The 21,337-nt window shown below is 41.4% G+C and overlaps 1 protein-coding gene across 1 annotated transcript in view; it reads right to left on the reverse strand.

Moving 5' to 3' along the window:
* Positions 1 to 1,661: 1,661 nt before the first annotated feature.
* PLEKHG1 (pleckstrin homology domain containing, family G (with RhoGef domain) member 1) overlaps positions 1,662 to 21,337 on the reverse strand; it is a 51,071-nt gene continuing 31,395 nt past the window's right edge. The window contains exons 4-17 of the mRNA XM_010581899.1: positions 19,977 to 20,023; positions 19,366 to 19,516; positions 18,251 to 18,382; positions 15,698 to 15,880; positions 15,514 to 15,609; positions 15,313 to 15,399; positions 12,691 to 12,724; positions 11,570 to 11,665; positions 10,287 to 10,325; positions 9,793 to 9,815; positions 8,716 to 8,934; positions 6,802 to 6,918; positions 4,308 to 5,982; positions 1,662 to 3,343 (exon numbers count right to left, since the gene is read on the reverse strand). Of these exons, the coding sequence (XP_010580201.1) occupies positions 2,241 to 3,343; positions 4,308 to 5,982; positions 6,802 to 6,918; positions 8,716 to 8,934; positions 9,793 to 9,815; positions 10,287 to 10,325; positions 11,570 to 11,665; positions 12,691 to 12,724; positions 15,313 to 15,399; positions 15,514 to 15,609; positions 15,698 to 15,880; positions 18,251 to 18,382; positions 19,366 to 19,516; positions 19,977 to 20,023 (4,002 nt within the window). The 3' untranslated portion in view covers positions 1,662 to 2,240. The remainder of the gene's footprint in view (positions 3,344 to 4,307; positions 5,983 to 6,801; positions 6,919 to 8,715; positions 8,935 to 9,792; positions 9,816 to 10,286; positions 10,326 to 11,569; positions 11,666 to 12,690; positions 12,725 to 15,312; positions 15,400 to 15,513; positions 15,610 to 15,697; positions 15,881 to 18,250; positions 18,383 to 19,365; positions 19,517 to 19,976; positions 20,024 to 21,337) is intronic.

Consider the following 21,337-nt stretch of genomic DNA (forward strand, 5'->3'; position numbering starts at 1 on the left):
CTCGCCCCGCTCCCCGCCCCCGGCCCGTTTCGCTTCCGCTTGCCCGCAAGAAAACACCAAAAAAGACCCAAATCGCCCCCAAACATCACCTACCACCGACAGAAACCACCGCCTCCCTCCTCCCCGCTTATAAACCCGAGCACCATGCCCCCCCCCGACCCCAATGAACGGCACCCCAAAGCTTTTGCATACTCAACGTTTATTAAAAATAGTATGAAATGGTCCCTGGGAGAAGTTACAGGCTAGTACAAGTCCCTTTTTGTCTGTTTCCACACACCCCCCCCAACTTCACTGATTGCATGAGATGCGAGTTAAACCCCTAGCCGTTTAAACAAATCTAGACGTGCGCGGGGAAAGCACAGATTTAACTTCTATTCATATTTACAATACTTTACAAGCTATATTAAATAAATACGGGCTCTGCTACACCTCGGCGTCTTAAATATGTACAACATTATTTCGCAGTCGGATTTTACTAGATAGATGCGGGTCCTATCACAGCGGATGCGCTGACGGTAACGAGTATCCCAGTGGTACGAGCTAGTAAGTCCCGTGACCAACCAGCCCTCAAAATAACAATCCCTAGCCAATGGAAGATACGTGCGGTAAATAATTTAATCCATTCTAACAAATTCAAATCCTTAAATCTTAGTCTACAAATAATTAGCTGTACACCGATAACTTCAGGTTTTCCTCAGGGTAACCAATGTAGTAAATAGTCGGCCGTTCTGGAAGTACAGTGCTCTGTAGCTGACGGGAGTGATAAGTGGTTAGTAAAAACAGTATTTCAATGAAACTCGTTTATTTATTGATATGTTTAACTCAGTACTGGCTTTATCCACGTAATCTGAAGAATTTAAGCACCAAATAAGAACACCACTCACACAAGATGATCAGTGTAGACGTATTTAGGCTTTCCTTTAGGTACAATGTTTTCAAGTAACAGAATCCAAAGCTCTGCAACAAAGATGACGAAGGGGAGCAAATGTGCATCATATTGGAAAGCCTGTTCTCGTTCTAAATGGCAGCATTTAGCCTACACATTATTTGCAAAAGAATGGAATGTATTCTCATTTTTTAAGCTACTTCTATTGTAGATAAATTGGATTACAGTCAGCCCTGCCTGGTTTAGAAAATACATATTTTACCCCTTTCTGCCAGGAAGGGCCATTTCCTACTACCGGAGATACATTCCCTGGATGCCCCATGATTAATATTTCACCCAAGCACGTGGCCAAGCCTCAGTCCCTCTTGGGGTCACTGACTTTGGGACTCAAGAAAATGCCCTGCAGGCCACTATGTATAAAATACAGCTACCTAGCAAACTCACACACAGTGACTTTCAACTGCTGGGCTCTGAGCTACAATATACTCGGATTTTGCTGTCACAACTGCCACCACCACCATCACTGGAGGTACCAAACCCCGTCTAGCCATCTTCATAAGCAGCGGAGCTCCCCTTCTCCTGCCCAAAACGTCCTTCAGGCAAGGACTGCGTCACATCCACAGGTTCACACAAAAAGCCGCCACTGCCCGTTCTCTGCCTACTATGCAGTTATGGAAAGTAGGAGAGGCTTCAGACACAGAGCTATCAGTCTGGCATCCCTCACAAGCACTAGAACTGGATTTTGTTTAAAAGATAAGAAGCCTGTTCTAAAGTAATGTAGCGTATGCATTGGTCCCACACACTTGGAATCTGTCTGACAAAAAGTAATGTGCAAAAACTATGTGCAATTGCACATGTAGCATGTTGGTGTAATTACCAGAACCCTGTTCAGAAATCTGCACAGTCACAGGAGTAGCTGCTCAGCTAAATGCTCCCGTATGTAACCAGAGTAATCACGTGGGTATTTTGGATGCAGAACACTGGTCACCAACTCAAAAGTCCAAATACTAAGGTTTCCGCATGATAAAATGGTTTAAGAATCAAATGGCATCACACCTGGTTCGCTGGGAAGAATCAAAGGGTATCACACCTAACAAGGGAAGAGATGCAACAGTTAAATAGGAGAGAAGTCCACCTGCACTACGGAGCGAGACACCAGACAGCGTGCACGTGGCCTTTTTACTTCCAGGATTCTAAACCACTTTTTAAAAGATACATTTCACATCTATTTATAATATTACTGTGATACAATGCCTGATTGTGTAATATTATGGAAATACATGATGCCAGTACTGATTGTCCTAGTATATACTCTGTCATGGTAAGGCAGTGCAGCTAGAAATTACTGAAAGCATCAAGCAAAGCTACTTGAACTGAGACACTGAAACTTTTCCCTTAAGGACTGGACAATATTCTGCTGATTAGGAGATGGTACTCTCCACAGGTAGTCGTTCAGTTTATCCGAATCACTATATGCAGTCAGATACGGGGTAAGCGCGTGTTTGCTGCTGGCGGACTTTGCAGGAGTACAAGAGACAGTTTTGCCGCAGAGCGTTTCAGGAGGGGCAGCGTCCTCGTTACGCAGTTTAGGATCCAATTTCCTTGTTTGGTTCTGAGAAGTCTCCAGGTCAGATCCCTCATCTTCAGACTTTATTTCGACATAGTCATCGTCATCCCCTTCTCCTTCTTGAGTATCTTTGAAGTTCGAAAAATAGTTCTGAGTGGCCATCTGTGCCGTCAGAGGGGAGGCCCTGTTCACTCTCAGGACCTTTTGAGAATCCTGCAGAATCATATCTGAACAGTTTTCAGGGATCTGCTTTCTCATATCAGGCCCTGTACATCCTGAAGCAATACCCGGCGTTTGATGGCTGTTGAATCGGAAGTTCCTATTCGAATGGAGCTTTTTCTTGTCCGTTTCATTAGGATATACGATTGATTCTCCAGACCTGTTGACCACAATTGAGGAAGACGACTGCGACCTGTTGTATGCCTGTGGTTTTACATTGCTTACTCTTCTCCCAAGAGAGTTATAGACGTGATCTTGATGTAAATTTTCTTTGTTCGGTTGGCTGATAATGGCACTCCACCTCTGCACTGGAACATGCAAACGGTTAGAAATCTGAAGGGAAGGCACCGAGCCAGCTGACGGCAACTGCCTTGAATTGCTTTTTGTACCAGCTTCTGTATACGAGCTCTTGGACTTCGGATCTTGGGATTCAGGCCATGGAGAGAAGTCGGCCAGCTCACCGTTACTGTACGTAGAATGCAAAAGCCAATCTTCTGCTCTTGAGCATTCACTGGCAGCCTGGGAACGAGGAGGAGATGCAGCCACGGGTGTGGAAAACCTCCCGGCTGATGGCTCCTGAGGAGTGGCCCAGGCTTCCTTTTGGACCTTAGGTGAACTTTCTCTAAAGACGATTTGGTCATAAAGCTGGGAATATTCAGCTATTCTGGCACCTAGAAAGGAGAGAGAATTAACTTAGCAGAGGCAAGCAATCCATTCGAATGAGTCATGTGAAAATTTAAAAATCTCAAAACGCTTTGTGTTGGTCAAGGGAAAAGTTTACAGCTGTGTCTCTTCGGCCTTAACAAAGTAACATGAAACAATAGAGGCCAGAAGAGCCGTGCATTGCATTGCATTTTAGTACATTGTATTCAGAAAATGAAGCATAAAATACGTTGTGACAGTGAACAGTCATGCAGGACGCAATGTAACACACGGTTCCAATAATACGCTGATTGTTTCATGTTAAAATGGAAAAGAACATTCAGAAAATGGCCTGGTAAATAAGATATTTAGGGACTTTTATAAATATCACAGGAAGGCAATGACACTCTAGTGCATGGAGTCCACTGGCTCCATGTCTCCAATTTGTTTCAACTGACCACAGACAAAAATAGTTCCAAAGCTGGTGCACATCCACAACTTTGCACATTCATTAGACAGAGCAAGACCACCAGCTCTTTTCTTATTTGGTCCCATTCCTTATGCTTATCGGCATGATGTGGATGGTACCTGAGCAAACATACATGACTTGTTAGGAGGGGAACCTACCTGAAAATACACCTTTTCAGTCAAACTCTGAAGATCACATTATTAAAGGAAATAACTGCTTTTCTGTAAAGAGGCCAAGAGTGCTTCAGGCATGATTTCTATTTCCAGCCTCAGCTGAGTTGATCTTTCCTGATACTACCCCGCTATTTCTTCCCAATTTTATCAAGTAACAACAAGAATTGAGATATAAAGGACTATTCATGTTAGAAGCAGTCACAGAAAACTCATTTCAGTAGTAAGACAGAAAATACAGTACTGATATTCAACTAACATGGTGGGGAAAATTCATAATCTTCCAGTTCAGTACACAAATTTCACCGAAAGTTACTAGAGAAATATATCTGTACAGAAATATTTTTAACATACCAATTGCAGGACCCCCTTGTTTCTTCTCCTCCAGAATAGCCGCAAGATCTTTGTGTTTCAGTTTTTGTTGTCTGCCAGCTGGCTGTTCCTGCTCTGGACTTTTAACTTTCAAAAGCTGGTTAGCCTTCTTAATTTTTTGACTGTACTGCCTTGCCATCATAAAAACCCTGTTCTTTGTTTTATCCACAGCAGCCAAGTCATTTTCCATGCCCTCTGCATGCGCATGGGACAGAACACTATTGGCAGATTCATATGGGCTATCTACAAAAGGCATCTCACTGGAGAAGGAAGATCTGTTCAGACTCATAAAAGAGTTCTCCTTGCACGGTGTAGTGTCTTCAAGCCTGAGATTAGCCTCACTTACAGTGGCAGCCCTGGGCTTCACAGTTTTAGGGAAAATAGGAGTTTCTGGTAGAGAGAGAGTAGACAGAGAGTACTCTACATCTTTACTCAGTTCGGGCGTACTACCAGCATGCAGCCTTTCCTGCATATCATCTTTACAAACAGGAAAGGCTGCAAGGAGACGGTCTCTTGTCTTTTCCTCATTCTTTTTGATGTAATTCTCCAGGTCATTCCAAATCTCGTCTACTTCCTCTGAGAGTTTATCTGCTGCAGACTTATGGGACAGTGAATCTGAGTTGGAAGAGCTATCTACTAAGCTCAAATAGTCATTGTCAACGGGAACACGATGGTAAGGACTTTCATCTTCACTGAACTGGAGACTCTCTTCAGAAACAAACTGCCGTAGATTATCGCAATATGCAAAGTCCTTTTCCAGGCCCAGAAAACTCCTCCTTTTAGAGCATTTTAAGGGGTCACATTTAAAATCCAATAGTGGTGTTTCTGGAAGCACTATAGTGTCATAGATGTTGTCTTCAACGATCCTGAGCTCATCCAAACTTGAAGTAGGTGCTTCTCTACTGAGTAGTATCTCATCCCTACTAGCACAAATGGATGCCCTGTTTTGATTTGCTGTCCTCTTTTTGGAGGGTGAATCTAAGCTGCTTTTGTTTTCAGCCTCATAGAGAGAGTCTCTAGCAGATCTCTGAGGACCACGGTCTGTCTCCTCCCTTCTTGTCAGACCCATCAGCTTTAAGTCTTCATAGCTTATATTATCATAAACATGTTCGATATCATCAATGGTCAGCTCCTCTGAAGATTCGGGATATGCATTCATACCGCTTACTTCTGCTCTCTTCACTTCCCTTCGAGACCCGCGCTCCCCTATTTTATACCTTATGCTGGCTGGAGATGTGTTACTTTCACCAGCACTACTGGCCCGCCTAACAATTTTGTGACGAGTGGGGCTGGAAGTCTCGTTTTGATGCACTACCCCCAAGTGCCAGCTACATGGACGCCCAGAAGAAGCCCTCCTTTCTCCACCCACAGCTGAACTAGCATTGGATGTTGACACTGATGGTACAAACATCTGATAATCATCTTCGTCATCTTCATTCTCATAAGGTGGGCGCCGGGTGGGAAACAATGCCTGCCTGATCTGATGGTCGGTCCAGATGTTTCTGACAGAGGTACTTCCCCCCAGGATATTCATGATTAGCGAGTCACTCTGGGGTGTGCTGAATTGTCTAGGTGACTGCGGCTGTCTAGCTGCGCAGGAAAACGGAAGATCGGTATTCAACTGGGTTGACTCTTCATCTGAAGGGTCCTTGGAGCTCTGTGGAGATTTGAAATATGCAGGTAATATTAGCCTATCCCCTGCAATAATACAACGATTCCCTCCATTCACAGAACTGCTATAGCACCAGCGTGCCCTGCAGCACAGCGTAGGTAGAGATGGGCAGGGTGAGCAGGGTCCTTGCTAGAGAGCCAGGGAGCCAAGGTGGCAATGCCAGACTACTTTGCCTCCTCATCCTTATCATGGCTCACAGTTCACTCTTGGCATTTAATAACATCTTACTTCAAATTCAAGACACTGGCTTATATTAACGCATGAGTAATTAAATTTGTTTGGCAGGAGTTAGATTAAACCTTTTATGCTAACTCTGCAGTTTGACAGTTGGATTGAGCTAATCTGACCCTGGGCTTGTGCCAAAAGTTTTTTTTCTCCTCCCTTTCCCCTTGCCCGTAACCCTAGCAGAAAGGTACATTATCCTCTCTAGCACATACCACCGAAAATTTCACTTTCTTTTTGGGGTAAGTTTTCATCCAGCTCAGCTAGCAGATCTAATTTACAGCAAGGCCACGTGCCTGCTAATGCCGACATGAAGGATGCTGTAGATGTTCCTGGCCAGAGGTTAGGAAAGAGAAGGACAGATGATTCCTTTTCACTTAAGTTAATGCTGATTGGTTTGGTTTGGTTTTCCCTGCCCCCAAAAGAACAGTCTTTCATCACATAGATGAATATTTCAATGATATGAATATTAATACATGACACAAACAGAAGATGACTTATCTGTCTACCTAGGAAAAACACATATTTCTTTGACATATCTATGATGCACAGCAAAGTAGAAGTAAACAAAAAATTATATACCTCCATTTCACACTTGTTGAGATTAACACTTCTCCGTTTTTCAACATTTTCAGCAGCTTGACTATTAAGTCTTTTTCTTCCCCCTTTTGATTTCTGCAGTGAGTTTTGCTGCACTCCCTGTGATTTAAAAGAAAAGAGCAAGGGAGGGGTAATAAAATCTACAGTTCTCTGTACTGTCTTGTTCAGAAGAATTACTAGCAGCTATAACAGGCCAGATATCCACATCGGGAGGACAAAATGCTCATGAGTAGTCAGTGCACTGCCACAAGAATTATTCAGAGCCTAGAAAACTTTCTTTACAATAACCAATTAAATGATATCAATCCATATGTCCTGGTTTCAGCTGGGATAGAGTTAACTGTCTTCCTAGTAGCTGGCACGGTGCTATGTTTTGAGGTCAGTATGCGAAGAAATAGCTAGTCCCCGAGCGGCGATCCCCTCCCCCCACTCCCCCAGTTTATACACTAGATGTGACGTCCCATGGTATGGAATACCCCGTTGGCCACTTTGGGTCAGCTGCCCTGGCTGTGTCCTGTGCCAACTTCTTGTGCCCCTCCAGCCTTCTCGCTGGCTGGGCATGAGAAGCTGAAAAATCCTTGACTTTAGACTAAACACTACTGAGCAACAACTGAAAACATCAGTGTTATCAACATTCTTCTCATACTGAACTCAAAACATAGCACCGTACCAGCTACTAGGAAGACAGTTAACTCTATCCCAGCTGAAACCAGGACAGGGGGACAGGATAGTCTTAATATAATTTGCAGTCTTGAAAACCAGAAAGAAGTCTAAATGAAAAAATATGCTGTCATCCAACTTCCCAGAAAAAAAACGCAAAACAACAAACAGAAGGCCACAATGTTACGTGTTGGGCAGTGTCCAAATTAACTCAGAGTGAAGGGCATGCATGGTGGGAACGGGGAGAATCTGAGAAGGTATTGTTGCCACACCTAGGATTAAACACTAAGCTACTGTTATACATTTTTATAGTGGTATTCTTTTGCACTTACTCATTCTTTTGTACTTTCTCATGTCAGCAAGAGGGACAATTACAAGACACTGCACTACACTGATACGAGATACTATTTTATGGAAGATTTACAATGCAAATAGTGTAATTTCAAAGAGGAAATGCGCAGTAAGCTTCAAAAAGAATTTCAATAATAGGTTTTGGATAATTCACAAAATAAATGGACCACACAAGGATATGACCTCAGCATCAACTAAACCAAACAAACTGAAAATCTAGATTCTTTAATCCAGCCACATTTCAAAGCTGGGGTTTTAGTGTTTCAGGAGTACTACATATGCGTGGAAACATCACACAGAGTGGGGAAAACTACCACCTGTGCAGTAGTATGTGCAGTAGTAACAGATAAAGATTCTCATTTTCAGAAATCCTACTCACAACTTCTACTATTAAAGTTCACATGTTCCTAACTACTGCCAGCCAGCTCACAGGTAAAGAAACATCACATCACATGTGGCAGTGCCTGAATCTTAACTTAATATTCAAGTCCTTCCTTTGGAGACCTGAAGGCACTCTCTCCACATGTGGCCTGAAAAGGTTTCTTTCACGGCATCAGCTGGAGAAGCAAGGAAGAGTCAATTATGCACACAGGTAAAAGCAATAGCGTTCTGTCAGAACTAGGCTTGAGGACTGCAAAGGACTAAGTAAAATCTCTTTCAAGCAGTGGGGATTTCTTCCTCTGTCTAGGGTCTAATTTTACAACATCTCTGTTAAAATGCAAAGGAGTGTTGTGTGAGGTCTAAATAAAAATATTTCTAAAGAGAGAAAGTTGTAAATACTTGTAACACATTCCTGCCTTCTTGCTGTTTTACAGATAATGTTAATCCCTCTTCCATCCTCCCCAGGAAGAAAGAATTATTTTTTTTTTCCCCCCTTTTTCCTACCTGTTCAGACTCTTCTTCATCATCAGCATCAATCTGTTCGGTAGCAGAAGTCTGAAGATTTTCATCTTGATCACTGCTGTAGGCTGGCTCGACAGACTCTTGAAATTGGCTCTCCAACCCACTAGGTTCCAATGGAACCTTCTTCCTAGAATTCAGCAGGGCTTCATTTGATCCTAGTTTGGTGGCTTGAGATAATAGGGCTCCTTCAATACTGATCCGCTTAAAAAACCCACCACAAAACTTTGATTAGAAGTTTATAGAGATTATATATTTTAGTAAGACACTGTTTTACATCAGACTTACAGGCAACATTTAAGTTATGCTCAGTTAGCTGCACTGAAATGACTTTTATAAAGAAATAAGTCAAACAATGAGTATTTTTCCATAGAATATTTAGAACTGAAAAAAAATATGACACACACCCCCCAATCATGGGCTTCAGTGTTATGGTATCGCAGTGGAGTCATATCTAATGTACTCTGTTTGTAAATCTTCCACACACACACTTTAAATTCCATCCCAAATAAAACCCTAGGACTTGAAATTCAACATGAGACTTTCAAACTGCACTGGGAACTTCATTACAAATTCTTACAGCAAAGGTAAAAATCAGAAGTGCTCATTTCCATCTGCTTAAGCTGTATCTGTGCTGTTTGGTCATATATCATGATTTATGTATGGGATATATTTACCAGAATTAGCTGAAACTTTCCAGTCTTATTTAATAAATGCAAAGGCAACATGCTCCAAAGAATAAACACTATCTTTATACACAGCACTTCTGTGATTATAGTGGTATTTTTAAGTACCCTATAGCATTAGTAATTGATCGCACTGTATTATAAAGTACAACAATATATGGATCAGCCATTTTTTCTTTATTAGATATTCCTGAAATAGTTAGCTCTATTTCTATTGTTTTCATTCCAGTAATCTTATTGGAGATGCTAAACAACATTTGTGATTTTGTTTCCATTCTTAAAATCAACACAACCAAGAAGATGCAGATTCTACAGTAAATACTGTGCTCTATGTCATTTGAATGTGCTAAACCAAGAAATAAAAGAAATGGCTTACCTTCTGCATATCTGGACTTATATCTGAAAACAGAAATACATACTTCATCATGAGTGAGTAATCAAACTGGTGTCAGTCTATGCCCATTCTAATGCTACACTAATAACCCAATTATGAATTCCCAAAAGGGGGTTAAATGCAACTGCAATTGAGCAAACAGCCTATAGGGTCTCTGATAAAACAGAGACAGCGTGAGCTTTACCACAGTTCCACCTGAGGTCCTAATTATGCATCACTGATACAATATGAGCAACTACTGACAATGACCAAGACCCTGTGTTCAGCTGCCAGTTGCTAGGATGTTTACACGACCAGAACCCAAGTGTGGAAAAGCAGATGTAACATTTTGTTTTCTTTGCACACCTATTTTTCCTCCTTGTCCCCCCCACCCCCCAGTGCATTTAGGGAAAGTTATAGGAGAAAAGGATCCATCTTTACTTGTTCTACAAAGTACAGAAGCACTGGGTCAATAAGCAGTAGACGAAGTAGCTTACCATTTGACTTCAAAACTTTATGAACTCTAGATGAGGGTTCTGAAAAAGATAACAACATGTTTAAGCACTCCAGTATCCCAAAGAAATCTATAAGCGTCTTGGCCAATTTTTTATTTAGCAATAGGCCTCCAAAATTTAAGCTTCTGAGCCCATGCAGGGAAGCCAGATTTTAATTTCTTAATCACCCAATTTCCTCACAAAAACGCATTTGTTGAAGTGTCAAACCTACAGCTATTACCAAAGAACATACATGTTTCTTAATGCAACAGCAGCTGCCCTCCATACAACAAGCCACACGTAAATTTTTATCCCATTTTAAGATTCCTGCTTTCAAAAGACTTGGTCATTTCTGTTATTGCTCTAAGTTGCTGGAGGTTCCTTATTAGAAAAATGTATGAGATACCAACAGCTTAGCAGGGCTTTAAAAGTATAAATAGGGGAACATTACATAGGTGGCCATTTGATCAGTATTTTGTATTATCCCCTTTACAGGCAAAGCAGCACCAATGCAATCCTTCACCTCAGAAACAAAGGAAGATGCCTGAAGTAATTAAAACCTGATTGTTTTTTAGATACAAGTGCTGCTGTATGATAAATCACTACAACATTCTCATGAAGTCATTCCGAATACACAGTGTTACACACTCCAAATTGGACAGGTCTTTAAGTAGCTGAAGAGGGGAACACAGTGACTGCAGTATGAAGTCACCCAACTACACAGACATTGGTAGTGTCTTCAAGAGGAAACTAACAGTAATTATGGATGTATGTTTGAGCTAGGAGGAAAAAACCCCAAAGTCAGCATAACCACCTCTCAAATCTCTATTATCCATAAGGCAGACATTACACTAAGTAAAGATAGTAATCATGTTGTGAAATAATAAGCTTATCATAATCAGGATGGAACCACTTCTAAGACAGTAATTATTTTGGGGGGGAGTGGGGAGGGGGCAGGGAGAGAAATGTCAGACTTAAATAACGTGACTGGCTTTCCTCCATATGCATTCTTTTATCCATTAGAAAGTACCAACTGTTCTTTATGCATCCACCATTAGGAATGTATATCCATGAAATTAAATGCAAACAGTGGATAAAATAAATAAATCACACGAACAACAAATGGTTAATAAGATGCTCCATCCATATCTGAGAGATACTGTGCCATGTTAAACCTGCATGGACTGCAGGTTAAAGACCAATTCCCCGTGCCCAGCCTCACCCAACCCTGAACAACCCTGCTTGGTTTTCCTTTTGTCATCTTGGTGGTAAAGGAGGTTATTCACCTGATTTCCTTCTCACTCTGTGAGGAGCAGTGCCTTCTTTAGGCTGGTACGATGATTTCATTTCTCCCTCGGGGCTATAGTGGAAGCCTGGGTGATCTGTGGAATAAGCAGTGGCACAAGGCATAAGAGAGTGACGAGGGTGTCACTTCACATGCATCAGCAGCTCTCTTCGGAGCCAGTGCCATTGTCCATTTCTGACTGGTTTAGTGGCACTTCATCAGAGCCTGAAGCAACACAAGCAAGATATGCTGCTGTAGGGCAGCCGTTAACCACCCAGCCATGGAAACGCTTTGCCCATTTAGTTGCGCCTTGCTCCAGATGGCTAACCCAGCAACCCTTATCCATCATCATCATGCTTGTTTGCCCAGTTTCTCAGTCAGAGCCTTCACGACCGACTCTCTACAACAACAACTACGTAAATAAATAAGAAGCCTGCTTTACTCCAAGACTTCCTCAGCATTTATATCGTAGGACTATCATTCTCATTTCCCTGCGCTGCTAGGGATCACTGGCAACACGAAGAGCTAATGCAGTTTGCACCAGCAAAGGCAGCAAGCAGCAGATGCCACAGCAGGGACCGTGCAGGTGGGACCGCACTCAGAGCGCAGACAGCAGCATCACATGTGCTTTCTAACACTAGCTCCTAGGGGGGGGACAGGTAAACTCTTCAGACATCAGCACAAGCCTCGCAGTCCTCCAGCTGCAGGTTTACCAGCGGGAATAAGTCATAACACTGCTACGTGCTTCTTCAAGCTGCATTTGCTTCTTGCTAGCCCTCCAGCAGGTGCTAGCTAGAAGAAGTTTATGCTACAGCACAGGAAAGGTCATACATTTAGTCAGCATGGAGTAAGCAAAAGAGAGTGGCCAGTGTTTACAGGTGGTCTGATCTGCCTCTTCCTTGCTCAACATGAGGCATAACTTGTTGGTTGCAGATCAGTCAGTCCAACGCCTACAGAGCTCCACAGGATCTGCACCCAATTTGGGGCTTTCCTGCAAGGTCATAATTCAAGGAATGTAAGCCTGGCCTTCTTCTGTCTCAGATGAAACCAACAGTTAAAGCCAAACTTTTGAAGAAGGTTTTATTGCTTTTTTAAAACAAAAGTGAAAAAGAACCAACTTACGTATGGCATCCATTTCTAGAATTGCCTGCTTGGCCTGAAAAAGAAAAAGTGACAAATTAAAAAGTTAAACTATAAGCAGAAGGACAAATTACATAGCATATTACAGATAGTACTCAGTTTACATGTAAACAACAGCAAGCTTAATTTTTGAACTAATAAATACGGTTAGCAGTGTTATTTTCTGTCTTTCTCTGTGTGTTGGACACATTACAAATGTGAAGAAGAATTTTGCTGGCAGTTACCAGAGCTTATCTTCAGGGCTTCACACAAAAACCTGTTGTTCACTGCACCCGCCAGCTCTGCCTTGTGTGCCCACCTCCCTTCTGCTAGCGCAAGGGGAGAACCGCGTACCTATGGCACCCGCTGGTACGAGGAATTCCTGGAGGATGTAGTAATGGCACACCTGACCGCAAAAACTACCGTGGCTTCAAAGACAGGGGCTGTGCTGTGCCAAGATCGTGCTGCACAGGCTGGGTCTCCTCCATGGAGACTCAAACCTCCAGAGATCTCCCTGCAAGTCCCAGAATTTAGAGCTGTCGATACACGTCTTCATATTCTGCTTGGATCGGCACAAAACTGGCCCTAGTATCTGGAAATCACTTTTTTTTTGGTGATTCACAGAATGTTTCCTCCCTAAAAATCAAATAGTTTAACTCCTCTATTATTTTTCAACTCTGAAGTTGTTGGCACAGAAAACGCTATCAACCTTGCTTCCTTTAAGAGATTCCTTGAGGAACAGCTATTGAAAAAAATAAATCATAATTTGGTTTAAGTAAGATAGAACCAGGATAAAAAGCGTCTCATGATTGCTTAAAATTTGTCACTTTTTTAAAATAGAAAAAATAATCTGCATGTTTTATCAAGCATATCAGCTCATAAATCAGAAAATAAGCTAAAATAAAATAGCCTAGCCTGCTTGCCCTTCTACAGGTGCAGTTCTGTAATTTTCCACCAGGCGTCACATGTGGACTACTATTAAAGCCTCCAAAAGCTGGGCAGAGAGAAGGCTCATAACTAGCAACTACCCATTTGTCAAAAAAAGAAAAAAAAAAAAAAAGAAAAAAATGTGCAGACAACCTCAGAGATTTATTTGGTTAGATTTTTCCTTTCTCAAGTGAAATTATTTCTCTGAGCAGAAAATGGCATTATATTTTTGGTTTTCTGTTTTTTCCACAGATTAAAAAAAAAATCCAGGAAAAAGTAAGAAAAAATCTTGATGCAAAAGATGAGTGGTTTTTTTTACAACCTAATAAACTGCAGTGAGTATTTACACTGTAAGCATAGATACTAGCATAAACATTATTCCTTCGATAAACTCTGTCAACAAAAAGATAAGAGGAGAATTAGTAATAGCAACCACTAGGGCTTTTTTCTCCCATAATTCTCTTTTTGTTGAGCTGTGGAAAATGACAGTTAGTACAGCACCGTGCACGTCAGTCACAGGTAACATTTTTTAGCCATTACAGCATAAAACTTGGTGAAAAAAAGTCAGGGAAACTGATCAGTGAAACTAATGCTGAAAAAAAACCCCAAAACAGTAAACTCAGTGAGGGGGGAAAAAAAAAAATCAGAAAAAAATCCTGCTTCTACACAAGTCAGTGGCTGCTGTGTCATGGCAAGAGTTAACTAGGGTTAACACCCTTTGAGAGGTGCAATATGTTACACTGGGAAACATCACCTGGAGCTCTAAAACAGGATTTCATAAATCATAGAATCATTTAGGTTGGAAAAGACCTTCAAGACTATTGAGTCCAACCATCAACCATGCCCACTAAACCATGTCCTGAAGTACCCTGTCCACTCGCTTTTTGAACACCTCCAGGGATGGTGACTCAACCACTTCCCTGGGCAGCCTGTTCCAATGCCTGACAACCCTCTCAGTAAAAAATTTTTTCCTAATATCCAACCTAAATCTCCCTTGCCTCAACTTGAGACCATTTCCTCTTGTCCTATCTCCAGCCACCTGACAGAAGAGACCAGCACCCACAAGGATATAAGGGATCAGGTTTAATAAAAGGATCAGGTTTCCCTACTCCAAGACATTACAGCTCTGAGTATGATATTGGTGCCTCATTTTCTCTGGCACAAAGCTTGCTAGCTATCTCACCAAAAAGAGCCTAGATGTCACAGCTAAGGATGCAGGGTTCAGGGTGGGTGGGTGTATTCGTAAAGTGAAGCGTGTGCTGCCACTGGCTTCACTGCTCCCACACCTAACAAAGACAGATTAAAATTAGCTTGGTAATGTCTACATATGCTGCAATTAGCGCACATCGGTGTTGTGCAGACAGGCAGTATCAAGCTAAGTTATGCTTTTACAGTCAAGCTTACTGATATTGCATCTCTGTTACTCATGTCTTAGCGGGCAAATCCTAATGCAGACAGCAATGATGCTAACCCAGTTAAATTCTTCTACTCCTGTACCAACCCCTGTAGACGCTTATAGTAGAACTTTCCCACTAATTTTGAGGCACTTTTAAAGATATAAGGAAACAACATGTTAGTTAACCTCCAGGAGTCTAAACTTTCTGTAAATTGCCATGTATCTTGCAGCTAACAAGATTGCTTTAAGTTAGTGCACATAAAAGGAGGTGTTTTGTGGTTTGTTTTTTTCTGAATTTTTACCTTGGCAGGAATTTTAGCAGGATGATTTTCTAGAATTAACCTCTTCAGGTGAAGAATCCAAAGGCGCTTGTCTTGCTGCGACTTTGCCTGATAAAAAAATTGTAGCACCGTGAGAAAATGCATTACTGCGCTATGCAGGGTCAGGAATAGCATACGGTCATCAGTCAGGTTACCCAGTGGGCAGGGAGGTTTTGGTCATACCTGGACAGTATGTTGCATCTTGGGATTTTTGTAGTGGAAGACGCTAAAGCTAAGGGGTTCCTTTGGTATTACTTCAACAAGCATCAAGTTCCCACACTGTAACAAAGAGAGGCAACAACGTGAATCACGGAGGAGTTTTGGGGAGACCCAGAGACAGTACGCTACCACCTGCTCTCCAACGTACCAGTATGTGAGCTTTGTACACAAAGGTTTCATCTCTCTTTTTTGTAATTAGCAGCAGCTTGTCAAAGAGGAACAACGTGCGTTCATTTTTGGCTCGCTGAATGCGAAATGTTCCTTCTAACACCAGCTCCCCGTAACTTGTGAGGTCTGGCCCTTTCCAGTTAGTGAGCAAACTCTGTATTTCCTGCAAGAGATTAAAGAAGAACAACCAACGTACATTTCAGAGATCTTACTGTAAATGAAGACTCAAACAATCTGCTGAGGCCATTCCCACTCTCCTATATAACGTGCAGCATCCAACAATGGAAAGTCACCATACACCAGTGCTGAGGTTATTAGGTTATATGCAACATTGCAGCCAGGTGCTTGGAGGCCTATTGCTAAGCCCAGACTAAAACGTGCCCTCCTGAGCACTGGTTACTGCCTCTGCATGGACTCAGCCAAGAGCCCTGAGATCCCTGGGGCAGCCTGTAATGAAAGAGCACAGCCTCATCTCCCCAAACTTACAGAGATGGAAAATGGTCTGTAATTCAGTCATCAGTCTCTCTCGTGCCTGCTCCCCTCTATGTCCCTAACCAATCCCTCTTAACATCTCCCTCTCATCCTGGGTATCCTCCTGAGGTTGTGTGGTCCACCACTGAATGAATTATAATGCCCGGTGCGTGTACTGTAGACCCATCACAGAAGACACTTCTGTGAGGTGTTAAGATTGAAGAGACGTTTCTCAGAAGACTAAAGGACTAGAAGTGATTTGGTCAACTGATCATTTGGAGATGAAGATTTACTTGTGTTTTTAATGATTTGTATACATACCATAGATATTTCTCACCTTATTTATTACTTAAGAAAAAAAAGGCTAGAGAAACACCTAAGAACAACTTCACAAGCCTCTGTCACTTAACTATGGCTATTCTTGTTTCCTTGAGTTGCTCATTTTTTCTGTCAGTGGCAATGATGTAGGACTTAAGCATGGGACAGCATATTCTAAAAGCAGACTAAACCTTAACTGGAGAAATCTTTAAAAACATCCATTGGACTTTAAACCTGGCAGCATTAGCAAAGCAAGGACAGATTTCCTCATCCTAGGCTGGTCTCTCTAGGACATTACACTTTAATACAGCATTCAACTAGAAAACCTCTTAGTACATTTAAAGCACAAATGCAGCCTAGAGCATTCACAGGAAGAAAATCCCAAAGCAACACACTTTGGACTATGCACAAGACTGTTATAAAAGAAAATTTAAACATAACAAACAAAAAAAGTTGCATTTTATCAGATCTCTCCAGGAACTTGTAATAAGTCAGGGTACAGCGATCAAGTCCACTGCTGTTGAGGGAGACTTTGAGCAGGAACTGCTGTCACAGTACTTGCAGCATTACAGACCGAATGGCAGCGTGATAGCCCACGGAAGACCTATCCTTATGGCTGCAGTAACAGATTTTACTTTTTTTAAGGGTAACTATGAACATAAACCTTTTCCATAACTCCATATATTTTCCAGCTGAGCTCAATAAATAAAAAAAAATAATTAAAAACGTTTTTTTTCCAAAAGCATGTAACCCTCTTTATTGCCAGATATTACTGGTTATCATTACTCAGATTTATAGCAGGCTGTTGTTAAAAGTCATTAGTGTGCATTTCCAGCAATGTGTGGCAAAGGTTACGCTGCTGCAGGCAAGATGTTATCAAATGTAACTCTATTCTCCCTACACGTAAACAAACAAAACAAACCAAAAAAACCCAAAAAACACACCACAAAAAATGAGGGCAAATAAGATGCATTTATGTTAAAAGGAAAAATAGGGACAAAGAATAACATGACGTAGATTTCTGGAATGGTATAAGCCTATTACTCCCTTTTATAAACTAAAAAATCCCCCCAATTTTCTTAAAGTGATGTAAATACTGCTGACAAAAATGTAATGTAAAATCGTGATTCACTGGGAAGTTTGAAACAGAACGGAAGACCTGTGAAAAGTCTACAAAAGAGCTCACTCCCAATGCCAAAATTTAGTCAGGGTGTAGCTTTTGTTTTCTCCTCAAAAATTCTTCAACTGAAGCAAAGTTAACCTTTTTCTAACTATCATGTTTCTAGGTTTATACTTTTCACAAAGCAACTGATAATGAGTCTTCAAAAGCCCAAGAGGAAAGTACTTAAACAAGAAGAAGCACAAGAAATGCCTTAAAACAAAATTAATCAGCACAAAGGGGAGAAATCGGAAACCACAGGATTTCTGAACAAAGCCATGCCCTAGGGTTGTACAGCAGCGCTGTACAATTGAGGGAAAGGAAGAAAGAGAAGTTATCTTAAGTTCCATATTACTGCAAAATAAATGCTTTACAGGATGCTGCTTGTAGGGTAAAGAAGTCTGAGATTTTCCTGCAGCAGCTATGACCATGGTTTCCAAGATCAAACAGCCACAGGCATACTCAACAGGGGTCTAAATTATGACTGACAAAGATTAAAAGAAAAGATAAACTAAAAAATGTTAATGGCATATATATTGACAAAAACAGCTCACAAACACCCGTAAAATCTCTTCGGGAACTCACTTGGAGCCTGATGGCATGTTCATGTTTCCTCTTCATGTCATTTATATGCCATGCCACTCTCTGCATTGTATCTATGGCATCCAGCACCACATCATAGCCCTCGGTGTCCTTGTCAAGGTGGTTTTCTATTTCCTAAGACCAGGAAAAAAAAAAGTCCTGTTATTTCTAAATGAATTTTCCCAGCTGGATACAATACTATGTTTTTATCTGTACTATTTTGTCTTTGCATTGCAATCACTCAAATGTAACGTCCCTGCCTTTGTTACTAGCACACGTTGTTATCAATTTGATTAACACAAGATGACTAACAAAGCCAAGCCTTTACGGTCAGTTTAGCAGCGACTATACTTGCAGCAGCCAATGTGAGTAGAGAGGCACAGAAAGAGAACGCAGCATGCTGACAGGAGACCTTTTCAGACAGCTTTTAATGGCTTTCTTAAAACACAGAATGTATCTACACACTTACAAAACCCTGATGGAATTAGGCATTACTTTACAGTTGGAGAGCAGAAAAGCACCAGACATTTTAAAAAAGGATCAGTGTCTTTACACTTCACTAGAACATGACTCTCTAATAGGAAACATATGTGGAAAACGTTAACAATAAAGCAGGAATTTCCGAAACTTGCTTAACTCAATTCACTGAATATAGAAAGAGTTCCCACTTCCTCAGTCACTCCTCCCCACAAAATTCTTACCGATTGGGGTGTTTATATGTATTTAGCCCTCCTTTCAACCACCTCCAACACTGCAACATGTGCAAAAATGCTGGTTTGCATTGGAATAATAAATTCGTGTACAAAAGTGTTCAATCATGACAAGAATCTTCCAAACAACCTCAGAATTACAGACCTTTTTTTTTTAAAAAAAGCTAATTATTTGGATGCACAGACTGATTCAATGTGTCTAAAATTGTTACTATAAATTCCCCACTCCAAATATATGCATACGCTGTGAAATGACGAAGACAGAGTCTCCATATGTAGAAATCAAACACTCCCAAAAGAAAGAGCATCAAAAGAAATCCAGAACCTTTCTAACCATCAAGCCTTGTACAAGGCAGAACTTCAACGTGCAGCAGCTCTAAATGACATACATTTCTAACGGGTGCTTACATGCAAAAGCAGGTGGTACTTGAGGATGCGCTGGACAGGTTTCAAGAGATAGGAGCCCAGGGGCAGAGAATGCTGCAGCGCTTCTTGCCGCTCTCTGAAGAACTTGGCCAGTGCCTTGTTCCTCATGCACTCTGTCAACACAGCCACCGACCTGGAAACATCAAAACATAGCTTTAAGACACATTGTCTCTCTAAGTCTGTAAGTAAAGTCAAGAATTGTTTCTTTCTTCCCTCATAAAAGGGGGCAGCAGGTTCCTAATCAAATCACTGCTGGGTTTTGGGGGTTTTTTTAAGTTACGTTGTGAATTCAGTTATATTTTCCTTTGACATGTAACCACTCTCACTGGGAATCACACATTTGGAGCAATGCAGAATAAGACCATCATTTTCTAAAGGATGATAACAGCAATGAAAGACAAGAGTCAAAATAAAACTTCAGATAAGTATTTTTTTTAATTTATTTTAAGTTAAAAAGAAAAAAAGGTAAACTGCTTGATTCTCCCTCCAATTTGGAGGGGAGAAAGGACACAATGTTTTTTTGTATAGACTGTAAACTGCATTACATAAACAGGTGGAGGGACAAATGAAAAAAGGGAACCCAGTATTCCTACCTTGGGTAGTTGGTGCAGTACTGTGTATATATGTGGAAATCTTCACTCTGCATAGGGAGGAAAGGTTTACATATATTCAGATTTTGTCAAAGTAGCAGCTAACACATGTGCGAGGTAAAGTTTATGACATCAAGACAACGCCTCCTCCAGTTCCTGATCAATGAATAGTCCTAACACTGCCAGAGACCTATTCATTGAATTTCATTTTTTCTTTTTGGAGATTTTTTCCATTACTTAAAGGAAAAAAACAAAAGAAACCTACATAGAGATAAAGCAAGCAGCTTTGCAATAGGCCTCCAAAGTCCTTTATGACAATCTATGCATCTTAAAAAACAACCACAAAACAAAAACAAAACCACAAAAAACATCACTACCATCACCCCCACCACCCCACCAGCCCCCTCCAAACAACTGACTTGCACATGCCATGTTTTGTGCATGATAAAGCACATACCTGCAAACTGGGAGAAGTAAGTTTTGCAGGTTACGTTCGGCGTGCAATTTTCAAACAACTATACTTTCATGTTTGAGCACAGTCTAAGCGTGAAAATTAGAAGCCACAAGAGGGTTTGTTTTTTTTTTTTCTTAAATTATTACTCTGTGCAAGCTGAAAGTTACTACCCAAACAAGTTGCAACAAGATTTAGGTGGGTTTCCACACTTGCCTGTCACAGTGAAATTGCCCACACTTAAAGCTGACAAGCTTCTCAGAGCAAAAGCTTGAGTTTAATTTCTTTCTTCCTTGGCCTAAGATTTTTCTTCTTAATCATCATCATTTAATTCTATGCAAGAACAGGTTTCTAGAAACATTCCCATGTGCTTTAAGTTCACATCTGCCTATCAGCTTCTGTCCCAAATAATATGCAATTTCTGCAGTTTGCTGGAGCCCTAAAGACCAGGAAAGCACTGCAGAACTGCAAAGTGCTCCTGAAATCAAATACTTTTTCTTTCCTGAGGCCTAGACCGATAAAAAGCAGTCTTCCAGTAGTAAACAAGACCCCAGTTTCCACTCAAAGCATCTTCAGGAGGGACTCTGGCATTCTGCAGCAGGATAACTGTGCTCCGTGGGGGGTAGTCGCTGATGAACGGCAAGACCAAGGATTTGCCTTCACAGAAGGCAACAGCGCTCCAAGGAGCAATACCACTTGGGGAAAGGGCTGATGCAGGCTGTGGCTTTTGTTTCTCCTTGGTTTTTGGGGGTTTTTAAACCATTCATCAGAAGGAATACCCTTCCCCATTTCCAACAGCACTGCTCCCTTCCCGCTCTCGCAGGGGTAAAGCGGGTTGTGCCATTCAGTTCTCCACTGAGCAGTGATTCATAAGGACCCTGTACAAAGGAAGGTGCTACTCCACATGAGTACA

Source organism: Haliaeetus leucocephalus, unplaced genomic scaffold (assembly GCF_000737465.1).
Source record: "Haliaeetus leucocephalus isolate CR32 unplaced genomic scaffold, Haliaeetus_leucocephalus-4.0 Scaffold819, whole genome shotgun sequence".
In the NCBI taxonomy this organism is placed as follows: domain Eukaryota; kingdom Metazoa; phylum Chordata; class Aves; order Accipitriformes; family Accipitridae; genus Haliaeetus; species Haliaeetus leucocephalus.